Raw genomic sequence first — 27,150 nt, 5'->3', positions numbered from 1 at the left:
TGAGGAGGAGGAGAAAGAGGAGGAGGAAAAGGAGGAGGAGGAGTGGAGCAGGAGTGGAGGAGGAGGAGGAGGGGGATGATGATGAGGAGGAGGAGGAGCAGGAGGAGGAAAAGGAGGAGGAGGAGTGGAGGAGCAGGGGGAGGAGGAGGAAGAGGAAGAGGAGGAGGAGGGGGATGATGATGAGGAGGAGGAGGAGGAGAAAGAGGAGGAGGAGGAGGAGTGGAGGAGGAGGAGGAGGAGGAGGAGGAAGAGGGGGAGGAGGAGGAAGAGGAGGAGGAGGAGGATGAGGAGGAAGAGGAGGAGGATGAGGAGTTCCATCATGTCCTCCACTCTGTTTCTGTCATTTAGCTGATGGATCTCCTCCAGATGTTCAGTCCAAAGCTCCATGAGAACAGAGCTGCTGAAGGGCTCTGTGGTGCAGTGGCTTAGTGTTGCACTGTGAAAGGTTCAATTCCCGTCTGTTGCTCAGGATTCATTTCAGCTTCAAAGGAACTCAGTCAAAGTAGAAACAGAGACTCTTTGAAGTGCTGAAGATAACGTGGTGCAATAACTCAGACTGTTGGTGAACTGTCATCTAACTCAGAGGTTGCTGGTTCAATTCTCCTACAGCAACATTGGAAAGTTGACAGACAAAAATGTAAAGTTCAAAGCACCACGAGAAGACGTTTCAGTGTGAGTGGCCCTGATGGTGTAGTGGGTTAGTGTGAGGCTCTAAGGTTCAAATCCCATCTGTTGCTCACGTCTTCTAGAGACAAACAGCTTTTCTTCTAGGAACTCAGAGAACAAACAGAAAAGTGTCAAGAAGACGATTCAAGATAACAGAAGAATAGCTCAAACTGCTGTCAAAGCCCAAATCTTTGACACTTCAAGGATTGAACTGGACACTTCAAGGAAAGTCTCAGGCGTGAGTGGTTTAGTGTGGCACTCCAGGTTTTAGAAAGTCAAATGAATCTCTGACACCTTAGATTTAAAGTTCAAACTAAGTCAATCCATTTTGAATGAAATAGTCGTATCCTTTTCAAATCAGAAAGAATTGATTTAAGAATCCATCTGTGTAAAGGATCAAATCCAAACTAGTTCATATTCATCTCAACTTGAGATTTTTCAGTCTATTTATTGGACTAAAGTGAAATGTTTGTCCAGAGTTTAGTCTGTTCTGCTGCCGATGCAAAGAAGTTCATCAAAAACAAACCAATGAAAGATTCTGTTTCCCCCCCAAACTAAATGACATTGGTTAGGATTTAGTGGGGGGGGGTCATGTCCCCAAACACAAATTATTTGGACAAAAATCAACATAAGTAGAAAAATAGAAACCCGTCATGACCAACATTTACTCTTTTCATCATCATCTTTGGTCTCAGAATGAAAAACACAATATAATAAAACTATTTTCTATGCCAAATTCAATATGCATAAATATTAATGTATAGCCCCCCCACCCCACCCCCAATTTACAATAGTTATTAGTGAATTTCAAATCCAGTTAGAATCCTTCAAACTGCTAGAGGAGCCAAAAAAAACCTTCTTTTGTTCAAATGTTTGATGTTCAGTCATGTTTTTTTGAAAGTTCCAATTGTTCAATGAAAAACAATAGAAGCTAAAAAGGGAAAAGGGTTTGTCGTGCCGCCATTGGCTCTGAAGCAGCAACCAGGTCAAGATGTTCCACACTCTGAAAAAAACCTGACCCTTAGTGGGAGTTGAACCCTGACCCCCAGAACGTCTGGAGGGGGGGGGGGAATGGGAATGGCCCCTCCCTCACTCACGCTTTCAATTCAAACAATACAACATTAAAAAAGAACAATAGTTTCTCATGGCGCGATTGGCTGAGAACTACAGGAAGCTCCGCCCTAAACAGGAAGTGAGTGTTACACGGACTTAATAGTAAGTCAGAAGGTACTTTAGAAATACTAAATATTTCTCAGATCTGAAGATTTGATGTAGTAATACTGAACAAAAGGACAAATCTTTGTCTGAAATATTGACATGATCTTTTCTACTTCTCTATTTGAACCTGGTGTACTTGTTCATTCCATAAACAGTATATTTGATCTTTCCTTCTTTTTCCAGTCAATGGTTGGTTCATGTTAAGGTGATTCTGCCTCTCAGCCAATCACAGCGTGACAATCCTCTGCCTTCTGTTTCAACAATACTTTTCCTTCCACAGAAATAGAGAGTCTTCCAAATGATGATGCAGATTGTCTCCAAACAGATCCAGTTGATTCTTTTTCCGTTAAACTGATGGATGATATTGTGTCTCTCTGAACCACTGACATCAATCTCAAACACCTGTGATAATTGCTCTGCCAGGTGAGTTCAGGTAAAGAAGGTCGTTCCACTTTGTGAAGCAGGGGCCTGTTTCAGAAAGGAGGTTCAACCAACTCTGAGGTTGAACTTGAACTCTGAGTTGGTCAATCGGGAGATTAACAACTCTGAGTTTTCTGTTTCAGAGAAGCTGATCCGAGTTAGATCAATCAACTCTGAGTGGACTGATTCGGAGGTGAGCGTGAGCACCGCGACTATAAGAAGCCATTATCAATGGAGCGCAGATATCACGAGTCACCATGGCAACCGTGAAAAAAAGAGGTCTGCATATTTTTCGCCAGCTGAACTTGACGTGCTGCTGCAGAGTTACAGTGAATATGAGCACATATTCCAGAAGAAAAGCAACACCGCTGCATCTGCAAGACAGAGACAGTTAGCGTGGAAAACATAGCTGCTCAAGTTAATGCCTAAGTTTGCATTTATATCATTGTTATAAAATATTGTCTGTAATAACTTTCTAAATAGCGTAAGGAGTGAAATAAAAAATGGTGATATTTAGGAGTACTTTTGAAGTGTTATTCCTGGTGTAAATGCATGAAATGCTGCATAGTATACAGAACCAATCTGGGGGCAAATGCATTTAACGTCGGTAATGTTAAGAGGACTTTTTTGTTAACCTTCCCCTCTTGCAAACGTTGGTCAGTTTAATATTAATACATTCAATTGTAGCCGGCCTCACAAGGTTCGGTGTCGGTAGATGTGAATGAAATTATGGCGCTCAGACACACACGTCTGTTCACTCCACAGTAGAGGGCTGCATTGGGTTGGGTCCCGCCGGGTCCCGCGGGACCCAACCCAAATCTCGCGGGATTGGGCGGTTTGAATTGTGCTGCGGGCGGGAGCGGGCGGCAAAAAATAAACCCCGCGGGATCAGTGCTGCCATGAATATCTCATGAATATATATTAGCGGACTACGTTAGGCTGTGCGGCTGTTGGATTCTTAGGTACTGAAGCTCCGTGAAGGCACCAGGTAGTGACACCCAATGGCCTCTGTCATCTAACCTGATGTTGGGGGTGCGCCCCGCCCCGCCTCTTACTAAGAGCGCGCTTCAGGCCGTCTGTCTGCGCGCGCACACACGCACACTTTTAACCGAACAGGATTTGTGAAAATATATTTAATAATTAAGTTGCACATTACACAAAAGAGGAATGCATGAAAAGAGGAGGCTGGAGGAGGGACATGAATCTCTTTAGTAATAATATCAATACAAATACGTGTTTTTTTCCTGCGGGACGGGAGACGATACAAAATCAATGCATCTCTATTACTGTGCGGGACTAAATTCTATGAGTTTTGCGGGTGCGGGCGGGAGTGGACATACATATTGCGGGAGCGGGCGGGAGTGTAACGCATACGTTGCGGGAGCGGGCGGGATTGGTCAAAAATTCAGCGGGCGCGGGCGGGAGCGGGATGAAGAAAATAGTCCCGCGCAGGGCTCTACTCCACAGGTTTCTTCATTATAAATCTTGCACAGCAGAACACATGCCCCCTACAGTCCCACTACCGTAACTGCAGCAGTAAATGCATGAACATGAGACACTGCATGGGCTGCTACAGAATTGTGTTTTTAAAAGTAAGCTTTTGTCTACCCTTGTATTGATCAACTGGTATAGGTTTATATGGGATTAAGAAAGTAAGCAGTACTAGCAAATTGTGTTTCCAAAAAGTAATTGTTACATTAATCTAATTCAATGTCCCTGATTTCATTTTCATGTAGATGCAATCCTGCAGGAATTAAAAGAACATGGCAGCAGCTAAAAATGAAGTATAAAAACATAATTCAATCAGGTAAATGTGAGCATGTCATGGATGTAGGCTTTGTTGACAATATTTGACATATGAAACATCTACATAGCTATACATATCTAATGTTGCTTTCATTGTATATGTAATTGCAACGAAAAACGGTAACGCTCAAACAAAAACGTATGGGGAAATGACAAAAAAACGAGCCTAGGTATCAAAATCCTCGTACGACGTAAATGTAATTCTCTATGAATTAATGCAGCCTCCTCGTCTATTGGGTCCTCCAAAAAAGGACAAGCCATTCTTGTCACTTAGACCGTCTATGTGTGACGGAAATTTGGGCAATGAAGGTTAAAGCGAAAAATACAGCTTCGTCTTTAAAAAGGGGAGGGGACCGGCAGAAACCTTGAGTTTAGAGAATAAAACCTGCTCCCGACCAGGTTAGGTTCACAGCATAAGTAACCATGGACACTGACTCCGAGTAGAAGTTACCTCTCTTTCAGAAACGGGTTTGACTTACTCTGCTTTCCCTGGTTTAACAAACCTCCCATTCTGAAACGGAAAACCCAGGGTTTCCCTGATTTCAGGGTTAACGCAATCAGAGTTTACACTTAACCTCCTTTCTGAAACAGGCCCCAGACCAACGTTTTCAAACCATTTCCTTTCTATCAACAAACATTTGATTCACTTTGAGACATAAATATGACATTTCAAATGGCAGAAATACAATATTTATTAGGAATTTTCTTCTTTACAACTTAAATTTAGGACATTTTTTTATAACTTCTAAATGAGTCCAAAGATTTCCTTATTTTAAAAAGCTGAAAATTAAAGTTTTTTTATGACCTACTCAAATATTACCTTCTATTTCTGCTTCCATGTTTTAATCATTTATCCAAATCCTTTTTTATGACTTACTTTTTCCAAATATGAAGCTTTGGAAAGAAAAGATGTCAAAATATCCACCAACCTGCACAAGTTTGTAGTGAGCCCCAAAAACTCTGTAAAGTAGAAACTTGGAGTATTTTTGTTTGTTTTAGACCCAAATATTTTCATCTCTGTCACAGACTTCATGTTTTGATTCTGTTGGTATTTTTGACAGTAGAAGTTTTTTTCTCAGCTATGAATCAGTAAATGTGCTTTTCTGGACTCTAAAATGATCATTGCTGCTTTTTCTGCAGTGATGTGATGCAGACAGAACAGCTCAGTGTTAGTGACTTGATCTACAGGCAGAAGGGTGAGGGTTCAAATCCCACTGAGAGTCTTTGTTCAGAAGATCATCATTTTTTCTCCGAGTGGAACATCTTCACCTCATCAGAACCACCAGCTGCAGGTCTGGTTCAGACAATAGGATTCAGGAAAAACACAGCTGACCATTAAACACCAGCTTGATGGTTCAAATCCCAACTTTCATCTAAAACATTTCTCAGAGTGTGGAACATCTTCTCTCATCAGAACCACCAGCCGCTCCTCTAAGACAGACTGATGGCTTCAGGGAAATGATGCCTGACCTCAATTCCCAACTGTGAGGGTTCAAATCCCACTGAGTATCTCTGTCATTTTCTTCAAAGTGGAGAACATCTTCACCTTAAATGAGAGACCAGCTGCTGATTTGACACAAGCAGAACAGCTCAGCGTTGTAGAGTTGATCTAACAAGCAGATGAGTGAGGGTTCAAATCCCACCGCATGGATTTGGAAAGAAACTCTCCAAGTTTTTTCAGAGAGTCTGACATCTTCACCTCATCAGAACGAGGAGCTGCAGTTCTGGTCTAGGAAGTATAGCACAGTGGTAGAGAAGAGGCTATTATGGGTGGGAGTGCAGGGTTCAATTCCACTGACCACATTTGTGTTCTTCCTCTCATTTCCTCCTTTGTGGCCAGTTTCCACCCCCCTTCCATTAACCCCCCCTCCACTGACTTACCAATGAATCCTATCATCTGTTTCTTCCTGTTGAATTCTCTTTAGTTCTTGTTTCTAGATGACAGAGGTAAGTTACTGCCTCTGTCTCCAGCTGGGAATTGAACCCTTTTCCTAGTTAATAACCTGCTCTCTACCACTGAGCTATTCTACCTAGACTGGAGCTGCAGCTCCTCGTTCTGATGAGGTGAAGACAGTCTACATTGTGGAAAAACTAGGAGTTTCTTTCCAAAGATACTTAGCAGGATTTGAACCCTCAACCTTTTGCATTGGTGGTCTGATGTGTTTCCACTGAGCCCTCATGGCTGGAACAGAGCAGTAGCTGGTCGTTCTGATGAGGTGAAGACGTTCCAGACTCTGAAAAAACTGTTGATGGATTTAGAAAGACATTAGGAGGGAATTGAACCCTCAGTCTTCTGCTCCCAGGATCAAGTGGTTCCCACTGAGCTGATCTGTCTGCAGCAGATCAGCAGCTGGTCTCTGTTTTGAAGTGAAGATGTTCCACACTCTATTCAAAAAACAGTTTTTTGGACCATACTTTGTGGGATTTGAACCCTCTCTCTTTGATTGAAAGGTCAGCCGTGCCTCCATTGAGCCGTTGTGTCTGCAGCACAGCAGCAGATGGACTCCTAGTTTCTTTTTGTGAACTTGTCCAACAGCTGAGCAAACAGATGAATCTGGGTCAGGAATCTTTAGACACACTAGGTGGAGATTTGAAGAAACTCCTTTTGGAATTTAGACTCAACTTTATTCATCTGACTTCTATTTGGAACATTTTTTTGTTGGAGCGGATGGAAAAGAAAAGGAGGGAAGAAGACAGAGGAGGGGGGGGGGGTAAAACCATGAAGCAGCAGCATGTCTACACTCAAAAAAAGGAAATTACCAGCCAATTAAGTTAACGAAAAAGTAACTTGTCATTTCAACCAGAAAATTTTATGTTTGTAAATCTTACGTGAATGAATCATGTCGATTGTACATAAAAATAATCCATTTAAAAGTTACTAATTTCAATCACGTTGATCCAACATGATACCATTAAATTGGATGCATTAGTAATCGCAAGGAATTGTGGGATACCATTTTCTTTGTCTATCTGGGCAGATTGGGGTATAAGTGTGAGTTTTTGTCCATGGGTTTTATTGTCTAGCTGTTTTACTCTGTTTTAACTAGTGATTTAAAATGTTATGTTTATTTTTTTTTTTGCACCATGAGTTAAAGTTTGGTAGAGGATGATGACCAACCCCCTTGTTTGGCAAACTGTTAATGTTCTAATACTTAACACAGAGTTCGCGGTAATTGAGCTCCTGTCTTGTGATGTGGGACTTTGCTGGGTAATTCATGCCTTTGATGTGAAAATTAAAAGACCCATTGGTTGTAACTTTGGAACAACATATCAATTACAGATGAATAAATAAAATTAAAGAAATAAATAGAAATTCAAGTTAAATAAACTTAATTTACTTAGGTGACCAATTGAAGTGATTCAATTAAATTGGATCAACTTTTTAGAGTGAGCAACAATATCAATTTAAAGTTGGGTGCAACTGCTCTATTTAAATTGAATCAACTTAAATTTATTAGTTTGAACCTAAATACATTAAGTTGAGCCAACCTAAATACATTAAGTTGAGCCAACCTAAATAAATTAAGTAGGACCAACATGATTCATTTTTGTTCAAGTAACGCAATCTAATCATGTGGAAATCCTTTCCATAATTTTTTTATGTTCATTCAAAGTGAACGTTTTTTGAGTGTAGAATCATTACAGTCAGGGTCAGATTAACCCTGGTCTATCCTAGGCACTTTAACGTTGGGAGTGGGTCATCTAGACCCACTAGACAGACGCTGAACCTTTTTTCTTCAATGATTTGTGATCTTCACTGGTGTCCATGGATTCCATGAAATCTTTCCACCTTTATCCACCTTTGTCATGGTAGGGAGAACACCTCAATGGAAGGGGGGGGGGGGGGGGTCATCTAAGATAGCACAAGGGTTAATCCAGATCTAGAAGGGGCGGGGCCTGTCCACACACATACTCAAACGTTGGAAACATACCTGTTGGCTCCAAAAATGTTCACATCCAGACAAGTCTGCATGTCCACCATCCAACTCATGTTCACACACAAACACACAGTTTCAAGGAATTTAGCAACAGTTTCCAGAGAAATTACCCAGAATCCCGTTTGTTTCAGTCCAGATTCTCACTTTCTGACTTTGGACTGAAAAGTTAACAGTTCTGGAAAATAGGAAGAAAGCCTAAAGTCCAGAACTTCATGAGCCGTCTGGCGCCGTTTGGATGGGCCGGCGCTCACCAGTCTGCGGTGGCTGATGGCGTTGAGGCGGTGAGCGATGGCGAGCACCGTGACTCTCTGAACTTCTCCCAGATGCTTTTCTGGATCAGCTGGTCCGTCCTGCGGGGACACAGAGCGCTTACGGTGAGGAGCAGGTGGGCCGCCTTTGGACAAATGGACCCGGAGTCCTGCTGCACCTCGGGTCCACGTTGGCAGCGGCCTGGCCCATGATGACGATGCGGTTCTTCCTCAGACACAGCAGCTGCCTCTGACCTCTGACCTGGTCTAGAGCGTTCCACAGAGCTTCATCTGAGTGTTGGTGGAAAGGATCCAGGTTCTTCCTCATAGTTCCCGTGGAGACAGAAGCTTTTATTTTGGAATTTCTTCATTCAAAGCCTTTCCACATGTTGGATCCTCCCAGGTGTCAATCTTCATCTTCAGTGGATTAACGCCACCATGAAAAACCTCTTCTTTTTGTAAAACAGCAGCTCTGTTTTATTGTTCCAGATTATTCTTCTAATCTCAGATTACCAATGAAATCCAAAAGAAACCAGCACCGGCCGGCTGTCCTCACTGTAGGTGAAGCTGACCTGGTCAAAGGTCACCAAACCTTTGCTTCTGGGTTTCCAGGAGGGGGGCTCGCTCTGGAGATGGGTGTCCTCTTTCCACAGAGGTCATCTGCAAACACAGGCGGAGCCAAACGTCTGCAGCTGCAGCTGCTTGTGCAGCCGTCTGCGCTGCTCCTCACCATGTTCTCCATCTGGGCGCTCTGCCTCACGCCCCACTGGAACACGCCCATCAGCGTGACGGCGTAGGTCAGTGGCACGTCCAGTTCTGAGGAGGAAACAGAAAGGCGGCGTTCAGGAGAAGTTGTGGCGCCCCCTGGTGGAGACCAGCAGTGTTTCTCAGGGTTTGGGAGCAGCAGGACGCCAAAGGTGGTGATGGGGATGAAGATGACGCAGATCCCATGGAGCCGGACGGCAAACCAGCGGGAGGTGGTGAGGAAGAGGAACCACGCTCCTGTGCAGAATCCCAAAAACTCATTTCCAACTATCACAAGTCTGTTTGGTTCTTCTTCCTGACTTTATCCACAAACATGACACAGCAAAATGTTGGGAAAGTCTTCAATATTGACAATTAGGAGCAGTTTTATTCTTCATTTTTGTTTGGGAGTCAACCCCCACAACAATATTGTGCACAAAGCAGCAAAGTGTGTGGGTGACCTGCTGGATGCTCACGTTCTAAGTGTGGTCAACCACAGTTTATCAAAGATTTTTCTCTGCAATGTCTTTCTAATTTTGGTTTCAAAAATCTCATTTTCACTATATTCATTTTCTACATTTTGCTGTTTTTTTGGTCTAAGTTTTTTCTCATTTTCACTATTATTTCTGATTTCTGTTGTGTTTTTTTCTGAACTTGCTATCAAATTCAAAGTTGGAAGTGTGATCCAATGAGAACTTCATAAAGACACTTTTTTGTTGTATTTGGAACAATATCACAAATCTGAACAAAAATATCTACAAATGAGGCTTTTCACAGCAAATATGAGGTTAGATTCCAAACAGATGAAATCATTCTAGGTCCTGATTAATAAATGGATGGCATGACAGCACTAGTATCAATATGTGGTTTGAATTAGCAGCAGCGTCTCCAACAGTCTGCATGAAATGAGTTTCTTTTTAGATTGGGAAATTCAGTGGCAGCTTATGGAAAACCATTGCTAAATCAGTGTTCAAACCCTAGTAAAGGCTTTTTGGATGAACATTGGAGACACTGATGGGATTTGAACCAGACAACACTTTGTATTGATGCACAAATACAGCAACGTGTTTCCATGGTGATGAGTCACCACCAATTGAAAAGAAAAAAACAACATAGAGACGGGAAAAACAGAAGACATTTGGAAAAAAAATGCATCCAGACAATAAAAGGCAGCAATTTCTCTACTGCCTTTGGTCTGAATGAATTGTTAAATTCCACTGTTGGTTTTTAGAGAACACTTGACATCAGATGGTTCCAAAAACTGAGTGGAACCTGGTGAACGCGTCCTGAGCCGACTCGTCTACATCCTGGATCTCCAGAGGGGAACTGGTTTGGGACTGGATGAGAAGGAGGGTCAAAGGTCACTTTAGTCTGTTCCATTTAGTTTAGCCATTACCTATTGAATTGGATGACTTCATGTACTTTAGGATTTTGTGTTTATTCTACAATTACCGGTAGAATTGAGACGACTGTTGTTGGAATATTGGACTACATCAATCAAAGTGAATAGAATTGAAAGAAGGGGGGTTCATTGACTCTATTGAGTTTCTATTTGGTACATTAGAGTTTCTGGGATTTGGTAAACATTTAATAATAGAATGAATTCAGTTTCTGTTTTGGTTTTTGTTCCCAATAGTACCGTCCTTCCACAAAGAACGTCCCTAAGATTCCCAGTTAAGAAAGGAATAAAGTAGGTTTGTTTCAGAAATGTCATTTAGAAACTCTAAAAGAATTCAATGAAAGCGACTTGCTGATGTCACAGTCTTTAATGAAAACGGTAACCAACTTCCTCAAATGTTTCCAACAACAGTTGTTTTCATTGAAAGCCTTGGGTCTAAAATGAAAGCTGTGAAGACAACAGTTCAACATTTGGAGAAACATCAACCAAAGGACATGGATCAGTTCACTGATCTCAGGATCTGGAAAAAGTCTCAAGTCAATGGAAACTTAACCCTAGCTGGTTCAATGTTTCTGACAGAAAAGGATTTCTGCTTTGACCCAAAGGCAAAAGAGACACAGCCAGTAGAAGCATCTACCAAGCAAGAAGAATCATTCAACAAACATGAGATTTTGGTTTATTCATCTTCACATTCAGCACATTTTTCATCCAGAAAAACAGATTTTTTCATGTTTTTTTTTCCCTTTTATAACAAATGGTATAGATTTTTGTAATGTATGAAAAAAAAACACCTTTTTTAAACGGGTTTCCCTTTGTGATGTCACATTTTCAAGACATTTTTGTTTCTTTCTCTATGAACTCATCAAGCGGCTGTTGATCAAAGTTCTTTGTGTTTGGAAGCCTGTCAATCAAAAGTATTCAAGAGAAAAAACACGCTCAGCCATCACTGACGTGCTTGAAAACATCAATATTCAGGATTTACACCATTTCCAACCAGGAATTTAAGAAAATCAATCTATTTTCTAAAAATATCCATTTTTAACAGATGTTTATCAGACATGACTATAATTTATAGAAAACATTCAAAAAATGAAAACATTTGAAGAGACGGATAAAAACGTGGTAAAAAAAAACCTACAAACTTTGGTCTCAAGTCTTTTCAAAGGTTTCACTGACTTTTCCAACCTTATCTTTAATATTGTTAATAAATACTTCAATATCTTCTCTAAATCCTCTTTAGTGTTAGGTTTCTGACAGAATTTTGTGACATATTGAGAATCCGTTTTGTATTTTCACTTATTGAATTATCAATTTTAATTTGATCCAGACAGGAAGTTACAAGGAGATTAAAACTGCAGGTATACAGGTGACAGCGCCCTCTAGCGGCTGATGTCTCTCACTGCAGAGTCCTTTGGCTTTGGAGACAAACATCATTTCATACAGTTAGAGAGAATCTGGGCTTTCAAAGGTTTGTGGAATTTTGTGGAATAAATATTTCTGTAATTAATAAAAATTAAATGAGGACACTTGGATGAGAAATGTTTCAGAAGCTGCCATGATTCAACGGGACGAAGGAGAAGCTTCATCGTCTCTTTTCAGAAGCATTCTCTGTAAAAGCATGGTGGTGGTGCTATCATGGTGTGTATTCTCCTTTATGTTTTAGCTTTAGAAGGCTTGTGTGGTTTATTAAAATAACACTGACTGTGTTTGAGAATAAAAGAGTGATTGCTGAGCTTAAAAACACTGAAATATTCAGAAATAGAAACGTTCTACCAAAATCTGCTTTGGAATCCCACGTCAAAAAGTCTCCTCTTTTCAGTTTGCTTATTATGGGTAATGTCTGCCACCTGCTGCTGTGATCTGCTGCTGCAGTTTATCAGAGATTTAACCATTTTTGGAGGAAACTTGTTCTCCAAATCAGAAGGAATTTCAACATTAATATATCCGTGACAATCTCTCTACATTAATCCAAAGAATTAAAAAAAAATACTCAATTATTTATACATTTATTTGGAGAAATAAGACCCATTTCATCAGAAAATCTCCACTAATTCAGGAATATTATTAGGGAGGTGTGAAGACGAATGATTTAGAATCAATGGTTGGAACTTTCAGAATCAAATGTTTCAAGACTTTCTAGCTAATCCTGACTCATTCTGGTTTCATTTTCCCAAAAACATCTTCAAAAAAGTCGCTGGATTAGATTTTTGGTTGATGTGACTTTGAAATTTCCAAACTTCCTCTAAAGATTTCAGAATTTCCCCAACAAGTACTTTTCCAGTGGAAAATGCTATGTAGTCCTAGTTTTGGCCTCACTGCGCCCCCCTGTGGAACAACAGAGTAATGACCACAAACAGGAAGACAATGTTTCATCAGAATTGGTTTGACCTCAAGATCATTTTGGAAACGATGTTCTTGATTCAAATGGAGAAATTCTTCAATGAAGAGACTTCAAAAGAAAATTTGATATTTAATGTTCAACCAAGGAATTTCAGAAAACCTGCAGAGAAATTCCAATTGCTTTAATCCATTTAATAAGAAATAGAATATTGTCTTCCAATGTTCAAATTAAACTACCAAATTTGGTCATAGATAAAATAAAACTCACTGAAAAAATGTGATGATAAATATGTAAACAAATCCTTTAAAGGTCAATTCTACCATGACTTTAACAGTAAAGTATCATCAATCTAAAATAACAGACACATCAGGTGATCAACTATGGAACTTCATCAAATGGCCCGTAGTCCCCAAAATGAAAGAAATGCATCCAAATGAAAACAGATCATCTGAATTGACTGTTTGAAATTGAAGTCAGACTGTATTTCTCCTCATTGAATGGATTCAGAACTCAAATCCTTTATTGATGACATTTGGAAATCTGCTACAGAATAGTTACTGATCTAGAGTCCAGATTGTTAAATGCCTTGAAATGTCATTGATGCTGAAAGATTTCTAGATTTTAGACATGTAGACGTTGTTTTGTGTGTGTAGAGCTGTGCCTTGCATCATTGTGTGGTTGTGTCTGAGAGTTTGTAATGATTATATTTCAATAATAATCAAATATAAAAAGAGGGCGTCAGCAGCTTTAGCATCACCCACCAAGCTTTAGTTTGATGTTTTCTACTGGATTTATTTCCTTTTTTGTGAAATAAAGTTGTTTTTAAAACATGATGGCGCTGAAACCAGGGAATTCTGGGATATGTTGGCATGTATAAATGCATACAAACATCCTTCAGACAGAACTCTGTGTTGATTATTTATTTATTCAATCATTCAAACTTTATTGCACATGATGTCATTTTCCAAGGATTCACTTTCAGGTTTGCAATAAGAACATCATTGTAAATAACAAATACACACATGTATAAATCTACTTTAAATGAAACCAAGTCATTATAATTTTCAAAATAAAAGCACGTTGTCCAACAGAGTTGTACTTTTCTAGCTGCAGACGTTTTTCCCGTTTGAAAAAGTTCTCATCTGCTCCAAAACAGCCACCAAAGTGTATTTTGGAGATGTAGCTTCCAGCCTTAAAGGAGGCGGCGCTGTCATGGTGTGGGCTTTCCACTCTGGGATCTGTTTGTTCCCAAAAAGCATCTCAAAGCCATGAGGACTTTTCTGAACTTCCAGTCCCACACAGACACATGAGTTGGTTTGGTTCTCCTGTGTTCTGCAGCAGAGACGTTTTCCTAAACTTGTTGATGACTAAAGTTCTGCTGGGATTTTTCCTCTTCCAAACAGAACCAGAACCTTTTGTAGAGCTGCTTGCTTCAGTGTGTAGAGGAGTGTTTGATTCTCACATCTGGATCTATTTTGGCTAAAGGTGCTGTTTGCTGGTAACCCCCCCGCTGAGGATGTCTTTCTGTATTTGTGCTTCTGTTCATCACTGATTCAATCAACTTTTCCTCTTTTCACGTTGGTGACTCCTTCATTTAACGCAGAAAAACATCATTCAAACTAGTTTTTATGTCTATTTCAGATACATTTGTACATTTTTATTGTTTGATTCTGTGGGTTTTTGTGGATTTCTGGTTTATATCCATCAGATTTAGTAGCTGCAGCGTCACATGACTTTAGAAAACGTAAATAAGTGAAATTATTCAGATAAATGTGTAGAAAAAAACAAAGAAGTGGAGATAAAGAATAACTGGAATTTATTCTAGGAGCATCTTAAATTCAGGGAGAGCCAAGGCGAACACAACAAACAGAACACACCTCTAGTAAACGCAGAAAACAAACTTCCCTCAGATCCTACAAAATAAAAGTCCCAAACCTACATGCTGGCTGTCTGACCACTAAAAGAAACAGGAGAACAAGGATTTGACAGAAAATGGCAGCTCTCCCCTACAAAGTTGACAGTTTCTCTCTCTTCCAAATCAGCCCATGAGCCCAGCCTGATGTCACCACTGTTAGACTGCAGACTGGGGCTGCTATGCTGCTCCAACTCTTCTATCTGATCCTCAATCATCAATACAACCACTGGCACCTGGTCAGGGGCGTGTCCAACCTGAGAGGTAACCATCCATGACAATCCCCTTCACGTTGTAGCAGTGTTTCCAGCTAGAGCTAGGGCCTCCATCCACATCAGTTTAGAGAAACCGTCCAGGTTTACTTTGAACCAAGAGGAAACTTTTTTATTTAAAATGGAAACTAACTGGAGCCAGGTTAGTTTACCAGCTATTTACTGGTTTTTGTTACTAATTCATATCAGAGTTTATTTGCAGGAAACAACCAAACTTCACAACAGAGATAAAAACTGAAGTGAAAAATGTGAATTTGTATTTCAAATATAAATGTTGTGATCCAGAGTTCTGGTTCTGGTGTCTTTTCCTGTTCCAGAGTGTGGAGGTGAACAGGGGATCCATGGTGCTCTTTTGATTATGCATTGACTTGATTCTATATATGCATGAATATTCTATTGTGAAATATGCTGGTTTCCTGCCTGCAGTAACAGATGAGATGTGCCGAGGTCAGCAGCTATTTTATTTACACATTTTCCAGAATTTCTTCAGGTTTATAATGTGAACTTTAGAGTTTAAAACTGTTTTCAAATGTTCAATCTGGTTTTTCGTTCACTTTAAGATGATCCTAACTTGACCCCATAGTGACGTTTCAGAAGTTAGAATTAGAGGAAGTGCAGTTCTCCATCAGTCCACTGGGGGAGCTGCAGCACCATAACTGAGAGACAGTGGAGCTGATCTCAGATCAGTTCCTGCTGCAGCTCTGACACTCATCTCCACTTCCTCTGATTCCTCCATCACTCTGCTCTCCACCTCCCAGGAACACCGTCCAGTCACCACATCTCTGCAGACCAGCTGCTGCTGCTGCTCCTCTCTGCTCCTCCAGGAGGAACATCAGATTCAGAAGCTGCAGAAAGTAGAGAGACAGAGATGAAGGAGTGTCTCCTGATCCTGGTCTGTCAGTCAGTGATGCAGCACAGCAGCAGAAAGAGCAGCAGGAGCTTCAGTCCTGTTCAGAGCAGCAGCTTCCTGTCATCTTCACCTGTTGGAGCTTCTGCTGCTCTGATTGGCTGACTGTTGTCCTGAAGCCTGTCATCATTCTCCTCAGAGCTTCACTGAGAAGCTGCAGCTTCACAGGAAACTCTGCATCTTTGCTGTCAGACTAACTTTAGGACCAAACATCTGGAAGCAGCTGGACTGACTCCAACCCTCTACTGACCTCAGAGTCTGCAGTTTGGAGTTTGGACTCTCCACCAGATCCTGGAGCTGCTGAACATCTGAAGAATGAAGGTTGTTCCAGCTCAGGTCCAGTTCTGTCAGGTGGGACGGGTTGGACTTCAGAGCTGAGACCAGAGCAGCACAGCTGGTCTTTGACAAACTGCAATCCCACAACCTGAATCCAGGATTAAGATTTGAGTTTAAAGACAAAGTTCCTGTTTTTCATCCTTCACTTCTTCTGAAGAGTTCAGAGATGAAGAAGATCAGAAAGTTTAGAAAAAGTCCAAAGATGTGAAGCAACAGCAGCAGATCAGAAGAGTCCAACAGAAGCAGAGAAGAAGAACATTCAGGAACATTCAGGACAACATGCAGCTGCTTCAGGAAAGAAGTCCAGATGTGTGAAAGTCAAACATCAGCCTGTGGCTGCATCCAAACCAACTGATGTTTCTGCAGCAACAGCAGAAAAAGTCCACTTCCTCTTTCTGCTCAGCTCTTTTCCAAACAGCACTGAATCATGGGAGAATTTCAGCAGCAGGATGCTGGAAAGTCTTCCTCCCAGTTTTCAGGAGATGATCTTCCAGTCCTTCTCTGCTGCAGCCCTTCAAGCAGAGACTTTCAGCTCCAACAGATCAAAGCAGAGAGAAGAAGGAAGTGATGAGGAAGAGTCAGCAGCAAATGTTGGACATTGATCCCTGATCAAGCATGACTTCAGCTCTGAATGAAGAGTCAGAAGCTGCTGGGAGCTTTGATGGATGATGTGATGATGTTTGTGGATGAAAAGGTGAGGATGTTTGTGGAGGATGTGTCTGTCAGAGCAGCATCCAGCTGCAGCAGGACTCTGTCACCCTAACCCTTTGGACTCTCAGCTGCATCTGCTGAAACACAGCAGGACTCAGAGTGCATGTGAGCGTGCACGTGAGGCTGCTGCTTCTGCACGCGCTTTAAAGGAGTCTCTTGGACCAAAGACACAGAGCAGAGCTGATGAGCCTCATGGCTGCAGTTCAGTCCTAACACAACTTTGTCATCATATGGATGTGAACACAACTGAAACATGGAGTCTGACCTCAGAGTCTGCAGTCTGCAGTCTGGACTCTCCAGAAAACCACACAGATGAAGAACTCCTGGATCCTGCAGGTTGTTCCAGCTCAGGTTCAGTTCTGTCAGATTGGACGGGTTTTTCTTCAGAGCTGAGACCAGAACTTCACAGCTGATCTCTGACAAACTGCAGTCCTTCAACCTGCAATGAGACAGAAAAGTGTGTTCAGGAGCAGAGATGCAGCTGGAGGTCCAGGAACTTGGTCCATTCAGTCAGGTGGGACCCGCCCTGATGAGACACTGACAGATGACATTTCAGGAGAGATTCTGGAGGAAAAATCATGAAGACCTGGAAATGAAAATGAATTATGCGGGGGCGGGGGGGCTGTTTAGCAATTTATTTTATGACTTAGACCCAAAAACGTGAAGGTGAATGAAAATGCAGTAGATTTACTATAACTTTAAAATGAAATGGAAATGAGAGTTGAAAATGTTTTTTCATCTGAATTATGGAACCAGAAATAACAAGACAGTTTAAAATCCAATAATTTTCAAAGCTTTGATTTCTAAAATTTCAGATTAAATAGTTTTTCTTCATCTTGAATCCTAAATGGCTGGCTTCTGGTTCCGGGTTACAGCAGCAGGACGCGTGGCGTGCCTCTCTGCAAATACAACTATCTTCAAATTACTTAAAAGGTTGATTTTCAAAAAAGAGAGCTGACCATGCCCCCGAAGAAACCCCAGGAATACGAAGACCTCATAAAGTCTCTTGACATTATTCAAGAGACGCTGAAAAGTTTTATGGAACAAGTGTCGGCTAAGTTAACGCCACTTTGGGAGATGATGGAAGAGTTCCGAAGATTTCGGGCTCAAAACGAGCAGCGAGAAAACCGGGTCGAGATTCTGGAGAAAAGACTGGATGATGTGGAACAGCAAGTAAGGATGAATAATGTCATTCTCACTGGATTACCAATCAAGCCTCAAGCGAAGCTGAATGCAGCTGGAGCAAGCACTGCTAATGCTAGCGCAAGCGTAGCTAGCAGTGCTAATACGGAGATCGGGGCAGAGTCTTTGATACAGAAAATACATTCATTTCTCACATCTAAAGGGATTTCCCTGGATCTCAATACCATCGAGACCTGCCACCTGCTCCCCAGGAGAAAGGAGACGGATAAACCAGCGATCCTCATCAGGTTTGTGAATCACAAACAAGCTAGCTTTGATGACCCAAAGGAAACAACTGAAAGGTTCGGCTGCTTATCTGAACGACCATCTGACCAGAAGGAATGCTGAAATCTCCAAACATGCACGGCTTCTCAGGAAGCAGAAGCAGATTGAGAAAACTTGGGTTAAAGGCTGCAGGATTTACGTCAAACCGCTCGGTCCAGAGGACCGGTCCAAGGTTCTGGTTGTGAACACCATGAAGGACTTTGAGAAGTGTTTGATCACGGTCGTCTGAAACAACATGGAGTAATAAACCAAAGAGCCAAATAATTTCAAGAAATATGACGCCTGGATTCCTCACTTTCTCTGTATGTCTGACGTCACCTGAATGACAGCAGAGTTCTGACCTGCAGACAACTTGACCTCAACTTTCACCGTCGCTGATATCAGCTGAAGAAAGATATGGACCTGAATCTAATGTCTGCAGACATAACATGGAAGAGAACTATTAACTGTTTTGAACCCAGAAGATCAGCTGTTATCAGTAAAAGAAGAAATACCAACCTTGGACAATTGACAGTTATGGACCCTTTTTATTTTTCCCCTACAGCATTTCTTTATTATATATAAAAAAAAAATACAAAAGAAATATTAAAAAAAGTAAAACAAATGATTAATCACTTATTGAAAATTGTTAAATTGATTGACTTTTAATGATATTACTTCACTTTCTCCAAAACTTGATAAATTGATTCAAAAATCTTTCCTAATGTAGCATAATTTTGCACGTTTTTAACTTTTGATACTTGATGAAATTTTGCTATGAAAATTCCTGAAACAGTGTTGTATCTACTTTACTGATATAGTATTATGTTTTATTCATATGAATGGCTTTTATAAGTAACATAATCTGCATATATTTCAGATGACTGATCTGCATTTGCCATGTTGATTTCTAAAATAGTTATTTTTGACCTAATACTTAAGTAATTCATCTTTGTCATGTGCTTTATCGATATATTATGATTTTTAATTCTGTCTGATAAAAACTGGGAACCGGATATTGATAAATCATGTAATAAAATGGTTACAGTATAACGGGGTGGGATTATATAAGTTCACTTCCTTCCACTCCCTTTCAAGCAATATTTATTAATATGTCTAATTATCCTAAGTTTGATTAGTTACTGTATGAATGTATAACTGATGATTGTATTGTTGTTGTATATTATTTCTACTGAATTTCTTGAAATAAACCATTTCAAATCAAATCAAATCAAATCAAAATAAATTGTAAAATACATTTTCAAATGACATCACTTTGTAAAATGAATTGTTCATTGTGAATTGAAGATCACTTTGAATTATGGGTAAAAAAAAAATTGGTACCAAAAATTTTTTAATGGATTTGACAAATCAAGAGAATATAGAAAGTTTAAACCTCCTGTAGATATTTTACAGAGGAAGGAGAGAAATGACAGAGCAATGCAATATTGGAGTCTGTCTGAAGGTCACACACACAACAAGCTCTGAAGAATTCAACTTCTGTTGTTCTGAGTAAAGTCAGCCTGCCCACTTCTCACAACAACACAGATGAAAATAGCAGCTAGCAAGCTACACAAGCGCACACCATACAACACAACAAAGAATCACTTGGAGGCAGAATTAGGAACAAAGAGCATTTTCTGTCAATCCCTCTTCTGTCAGAGTAGAAGATCCAGAAAGCAGAAGAGATGAAGAATCAGACACTTCATCAGACGCTTTTCAGCCGTGCAGATATGGAAGTGATGTCATTTCCGGGTGAGCTATTCCCAGTGCTAGTCGTGTGTGACTGCTGTCCTCTTGTTTGGCATTAGCCTGACTACTATTGCTTACTCTAAGGGTTATCTGGGTTAATATTCACATCTAGTACCTTTTATTAGCGAATACACTACTGTTAAACCGCTTGCTGTTCACTTTCTCATTTTGCTAAATAAACCACTCGTCTTTACCTAAACACCGCTAGCCTTAGCTTAGAACCTAGCATGGCCACCACTCTTTCCGCCTCTCCCCCTTTCTCCTGCCCCATGTGCCATATGTTTAGTGATGACCCTGCCTCCTTTAGTGAAGATAGCGGTAGGTGTGTTAAGTGTAGTCTTAGACTTGGAGGCCAGGCTGGAGCAGTTAGAAGCGCGGCTCCGCACAGTGGAAGCTAAGCCGGCTAGCCAGGTCGTTACTCGTAGCGCGGGCCGCACTACCAGGGCTAACTTAGTTAGCACCCCAGCGTCCTCCCAACAGCCGGGAGACAGTCAGGGGTTTGCACCGGTTGGGAGGAAACCTAGTGCTAAACGCAAAAACTTAGAGCACTCGTTCTCTTAAACAAGAAACCCGTAAGTTGGAAAGAGAATGGCGCCGCTCCGGTTCAGAGCAGTCTCTGAATACCTGGAAACATAGCCTTTTAAATTATAAAAAAGCCCTGCGTAGAGCTAGAAGCCAGTACTATTCAACCTTAATATCAGAGAATGGAAATTATCCAAGATTTCTTTTTAGCACTATTGCTAAATTAACTGGCAGTCAGAGCTCAGTAGAACCACATGTTCCTGTTTCTCTCAGCTCTGATGATTTTCTTACAGTTTTCGATAGTAAAATCTCAAATATTAGACATAAGTTAAATCAAGTTATTCCTACTATCAGCCCAGAACAGGCTGAAGCGGTAGAAATGAAGGCATCCATAGAAACCTCTGTAACATTAGACTGCTTCATTATTGTGGATCAAGTGGAAATAGCATCAATTATTACGTCCTCCAAATCCTCAACGTGTCTGTTACACCCAATTCCCACTAGACTTTTTAAAGAAACTTTTGCCCTAATTAATGATCCCATATTAACAATGATAAATACCTCTCTGGAAACGGGTTACGTGCCACAGTCTTTTAAATATGCAGTTGTTAAACCTCTTCTGAAAAAGCCCAGTTTGGATCCTAGCATCTTGGCCAACTAGACCGATATCAAACCTGCCCTTTATTTCTAAAATCCTAGAAAGAGTTGTAGTTAAGCAGCTTTACTGCCACCTACAGGACAACAGCCACTTTGAAGACTTTCAGTCGGGGTTTAGACCTCACCACAGTACGGAAACTGCACTAGTTAGAGTCTCTAATGACTTGTTATTGGCCTCAGAAAAGGGACTACTTTCTATTCTGGTCCTGTTGGACCTCAGTGCAGCCTTTGACACTATCGACCACGGTATTTTACTCCATAGATTAGAGCAGGACACAGGGATCAGAGGATCTGCTCTCCAGTGGTTTAAATCCTATCTGTCCGATAGGTATCAGTTCGTTAATGTAAATGGACATTCCTCTCAGTGCACTCAAGTCAACTATGGAGTCCCACAGGGCTCAGTCTTGGGACCGATCCTGTTTACGCTTTATATGCTACCCCTAGGAAACATAATCAGGAAACACAGCATTAATTTTCATTGTTATGCCGACGATACAGAGTTGTATTTATCCATGAAACCTGACCAGAATGACAAGATAGAGAAACTGAACGCCTGCATCAGAGACATCAAGACCTGGATGACAATTAATTACCTCCTCTTGAACCCAGAAAAAAACTGAGGTCATTATACTAGGCCCTAAAAACCTCAGAGATGCTCTGTCTGCTCAGATAGTCTCCCTGGATGGCATAAGTATAGCCCCCAATTCCACAGTTAGAAACCTTGGGGTTTTATTTGACCAGGATTTATCATTTAAGGCTCACATATCTCAGGCGTGTAGAACTGCCTTTATTCACCTGCGGAATATTGCTAAGATCAGAAATATACTTTCTAAGAGTGATGCTGAAAAACTCATCCATGCATTTGTTACGTTGAGGCTGGATTACTGTAACTCCTTGTTAGCAGCGTGTCCTAAGGGTTCCTTAAGAAGTCTCCAGCTTGTTCAGAACGCAGCAGCTAGATCAGGGGTCGGGAACCTATGGCTCGCGAGCCATATATGGCTCTTTTGATGGTCACATGTGGCTCGCAGACAAATCCTTGAAAATCCTTTACTATTATCTATTATTTCACAGAGTTTGTACCACCCGGAAACCTGTGAATTGCCGTGCCTAAAGCTGCGCGCTCCCGTCTCTGAGGAAGAGCGCATAGTTTCGGGGACGGGATGTGTGAGGAAGAAAGCCGGGGGGGGGGGGGGGGGGGGGGGGGGGGGACCGGCAGCAGGTGAATCGCGCAGGGATGGTAAAAACGTAAACCCGCTGCCCGTCACTCACTGCAGCGTGTGAGTGAGTGTTTGGTTCCTTGTCCACATCTAAAGAACATTCAGACCTAAGATCCCGTTTAAAGTCTCAACGCCTGCATGAAGCAGAAACTCACCACGTATCAACTAGACTAGACCATCAGCAAAACTACCACGAGAAATACTCATTTATTAGCAACAGCATAATGAAGTTTTTAAAAAGAATCCACAGACCTATTGTACTTTAAAAATGTTGAAATTACATCAAATGCACACATTCATTTGTATATTTAGTTTCAAACATATTGTCGCGGACTGAGTTTAACTTGGCTGTTGGGCCGCGTTAAAAGTTCTGGAGTTCATGGAACGCATCGATCAAGCAGTGATCTGATTGGCTCTCAGTTCTGTCGCTCAGCCTGTTGTTAGGGAGTTTGGACCAATGGGGTTCAGCTATGGGCCGAATAAAGGAAATGGGAGGGCTGGAGCGGGAGGGGGGAATATAAAGTTGGGAGAAGCGCTCTCGTCTCGGCGGGAGAGTATAAGGAGTTGCTGAATTAATTGAACGGCGTTTCTTGCGGTCTACAGTAACCAGAATAAAGAACCTTAAAAGAGGTTAAGTCTCCGTGCCTCAGTGTGGGAAAAGGACACAACATTATTGTATGGCTCTTTCGAAATTACATTTAAAAATATGTGGCGTTTATGGCTCTCTTGGCCAAAAAGGTTCCCGACCCCTGAGCTAGATTGTTAGCAGGAACTAGCAGAAGAGATCACATCACTCCTGTGTTAGTTTCACTTCACTGGATCCCAGTTGATTCTAGAATCAAGTTCAAAATCCTCCTGTTAACCTAGAAGGCCTTACATGGAATGGCCCCGTCCTATATTAAGGACCTCATAGTCCCTTACCATCCAATCAGAACACTTCACTCACTAAATGCAGGACTGCTTGTGGTTCCTAGAATTAGTAAAAGTACGGTTGGAGGTAGAGCGTTTAGCCACCAAGCCCCTGTTTTATGGAATAAACTCCCAGCTCATGGAAGAGAGGCCGACTCAGTTTCTACATTCAAAGCTAGACTGAAAACATTCCTCTGTGGACAGGCTTATTGTCAGACTAGTTAGTATTCAGAGATTATTTAACTTAATGTTAATGTGTTTAAATTAAACTTAATAGTAACTATTTGTTTTAAAAGGCTGCTAGAAGTTGAAGCTGGGGTAACTATGGTGCACTGGGGTTCTGTCCTCTTTTCTCTTCTACTTCTACCCTTCCTCTCCTCTATTCTTGATCATAATTTATCATTTAGTTCTGCATGCCTGTTTGGTGCAGTGATTCATGTATTGTCCCTCTTTTCCTCTCTCCTCCTGGGGAGTGGGAGTGCTTCCAGACTCCAGTTGGCTCATCCGTGCTTCAGTTCCTGACCGTCTACCTCCCCTTTGCTCCTGCTCCTACACCTGGCTGTGGATCCTGCCTCTGGCTCATCTCTGGCTCGTCTCTGCTCTGTACCTGACCGAGTACCTCGCCTCTGCTCCTGCTCCTACACCTGGCTGTGGTTCATGTCTCCGGCTCGACTCGCGCCTTTGACTGTCCCCACAACCACGGCTGGATGAAGCTCATCTGCTGGACTTTTATATATGTAGTTGTAGATTTAGATAAGTTAATTCTTCTCTAAGAGTTCTGGTAACTCGCCTGTCCGTCCTGGGGGAGGATCCCTCCTTCATGTGGACACCCCTGAGGTTTCTTCGTTTTTTCCGGAATCCGGTTTTTTTGGGAGTTTTTCCTTACCGCGAAGGGGGGTCTAAGGGCAAGGATGCCAGTATAGCTTAGTCAGTTTGTTAGTTCATTTTAGTATTTTTCTATTGAACTCTTTGTATTCGTGATCCTTTTGAGTTCATGTTTTACTTCAAAGCCCATCGAGACGACCGTTGTTGTGATTTTGGGCTATACAAATAAAATTGAATTGAATTGAAGTTAACATACTAATGGATTCATTTCAGTGAAATGGTTCATTTTCTTTAGGGGTTCAGATACTTCAGTGTTGTGTTGTGTATTTTGTGCTTTTGTGTAGAAGTTTTATTGTGTTTAAAGTGATGGACTGTTGTCTTTTGCTTTGTCTGCGTTTTAACAAACCATTTGTGGTTGTGTGTGTGAATTGTGTGTTTGTGTTTAGTTGGAGTTGTGTTGGTGACATGGCTAAAGGTAGAAAAAGAGAAGCGGGGTCTCTGGGGACAGCAGGAGGTCAAGGTGATTGGGGAAGCAGTGTATGCAAAAGCAAATGAAACACAGCAAGGAGGATCTGATGACGTCTGACAGGACAGAGCAGTGAAGAAAGACAACGTCTTCCCTCTGGGGGGGTCAGAACAAACAGGACAATGAGATGCACTCAGGACAGGGAGGTGTGACAAAGCAGGTTTGTCTGGGAACTGCTGATAGAACAGGATGGTGGACGCACAGCACACACACACATACTACATAAATAAACACAACAACACAACTATTGTGGATGAACAGAAAGCTGCAGTTTTAGAGGCTCCTGAGTCTCTGATTCTACAACGGATGATGTCATTTCTGCAGAGAAATTTGATATTTGTTAGGAAACTTTTTCTGGAATCACTGCAGAGAAATGCTGTTAGTTCACACCCAGCTTTTCCAGACATACGAATATAAAATAGATTTTCAGGATTGGACAGACGATGTTTCCATTCATTGTGTCCACTGACGATGCATTAGAAACTATAATCAGTCATATTGTTGGACACACATCCTAGAGTTCAGCCTCTCCTCAGCTGCAGGTCTGCAGCCTTGAGTTTCTCATGGAGATGAAGTCAGAGCGCTTTGTTTAGAATTGACTGCAAATGCTGCAGAGGAGTGTGTGTGCAGTGCTGGTGTCTACACAATGTCAGCTACACAACTAATGTTTCTTCAGGCTATGATGATAGGATTGAAACTGACGAACTCAGACTAACAACCAAACTATAACAAATGAACCTGAAAGTGAGAAACAATTGTGGATTAAAGGTTTAATATCAAAAGAAAGAAAATAAATTAGAAGACGTCAATAAATGTTTGAGTTGCAGCTGGCAGAGGCTAGAAAGAGCAATAAATAAATATTTAAATTAAATTAAATATATAAATACAGATTCTACTAAGTAAAGCTTAGTAGTTGAATTTGTCCTAATCCTGCCCTTCACTGCACATCTACACGGCCTCATAAACCACAAGCACTGGTACATTTCCACCATTCTGGGTTACAGTCACTCTACCAGATGGAACTCCACTGCTGAGTGGATGAACTCACTCATGAGACGCAGTTCCTGATTGGTCCAACAGAGGAGCCACTGGCAGACTGGTACTGGGGATTTAGATCCAGAAACCACAGAGCATGAAGGTATTCTGTCAGCTTTTCTGCTGTGGAAACCTTGGATCTCCAGCCTTGAGCCCTACGTCTCCCCGTCTGACCCCCCCTCAGGTGATTTTTCTTTACAGATAGAAATGAGTAAACCTGGTGGGAAGGCCCTAATGTAGCCCCCCTGGTTGAAAAGATGGTTTCTCAGACTGATGGTTCACAAGCCTTTATTTCACCGTGTGTGTGTGAACACACCGTAAAGCTACAAAAAATACAAATGTATTTTACATCTCTTACCATTTATTCACCATTTGTACCCTTTAGTTTTATTCATTACTTTAAACCATTCATTTATTAGATTTTTAACCTTTGATGCTAATCTACTAATGTAACTGTATTTTTAACAGAACTATTTAACAATAAAATGATGTTCCCTTCTGTATAAACATAAAATAAATCCTAATATTAGCATTCATTTCAAACTGACTCAGCATTAGCTTGACATTACAGCGCCACCTAGTGGGCAAATAAAATGTGCTGACAATGTAAAATGATGTGAAAACACAGAACTAAATCACCAAAACATAAAATATTACAAACCTCATCAATCAGGTGCTATGGAATGCTGTAAACTTCGGTTTCTTTTAAATTTTTAACACTTTTTTAACCGTTTTGGCTGACATGAAGCACATGCAGCCTTCACGTTCGCTTGCCTGATGACTAACGGTTTAGCACGTCCTTCAAAATAAAAGCCACAACCACGTTATACAAAAAGAGAAAATTACAAAAATAAAACTGTAATAGGCTGAATCTAGAGGTCATTTACACCTAAAAGAAGGACAGTAACAGGAGAAACTCAGCTCACACCCTCTCACAGGGCGTGGTTTCTGATGAAGGCCTTAATTGACTGACAGCCTCCTCATCTGTGGGCTCAGAGCACCACAGATGATGGGTCGGTACATTACCCACCAATTTACCGCTGTAAATAACATTTTGAGCTGTTCAACCATTTCTGATCCTAATCCATACGTAGCCCTGGCTGAACTGGACCACTCCCACTCCTGGTTTACACGCACTGACCTCACTGATGTTTTCTCTTTTTTCTGTCTGTACAGAGGTCACCAGTAGGCCTGGTTTTGACCTTTGGTCTCTGTTTTCTCTCTGTACTGGAGTGTTTATGGAGCCACGACACCTGCAATGCAGACTAGACACAAACACACCATTCTGATGACGTATTTAGAATGTTTTCATCTTCCCTCACTGAATAAAAAAAAGCTTTGCT

General features: G+C 41.3%; 1 protein-coding gene across 6 annotated transcripts in view; it reads right to left on the bottom strand.

Moving 5' to 3' along the window:
- The window catches only part of LOC144983597 (NLR family CARD domain-containing protein 3-like), a 92,703-nt gene that overhangs the window by 48,297 nt on the left and 17,256 nt on the right, over nucleotides 1-27,150 (bottom strand). For 4 of the 6 annotated variants that reach the window (XM_078930448.1, XM_078930440.1, XM_078930451.1 and 1 more), the window contains one exon: nucleotides 16,157-17,357. In XM_078930448.1, coding sequence (XP_078786574.1) covers nucleotides 16,967-17,357 — 391 coding nt within the window. In that variant the 3' untranslated portion in view covers nucleotides 16,157-16,966. Of the gene's footprint in view, nucleotides 1-14,573; nucleotides 15,810-16,121; nucleotides 17,358-27,150 lie in introns of those variants that run through there. The other 2 variants (XM_078930456.1, XM_078930455.1) reach the window with 2 other exon arrangements.

Source organism: Oryzias latipes, chromosome 2 (genome assembly GCF_053564925.1).
Source record: "Oryzias latipes strain Hd-rR chromosome 2, Olatipes_Hd-rR_3.1".
Lineage (NCBI taxonomy): Eukaryota > Metazoa > Chordata > Actinopteri > Beloniformes > Adrianichthyidae > Oryzias > Oryzias latipes.
Note: the sequence above shows the minus strand (reverse complement) of the source record. Positions and strands in the feature narration are given on the sequence as shown.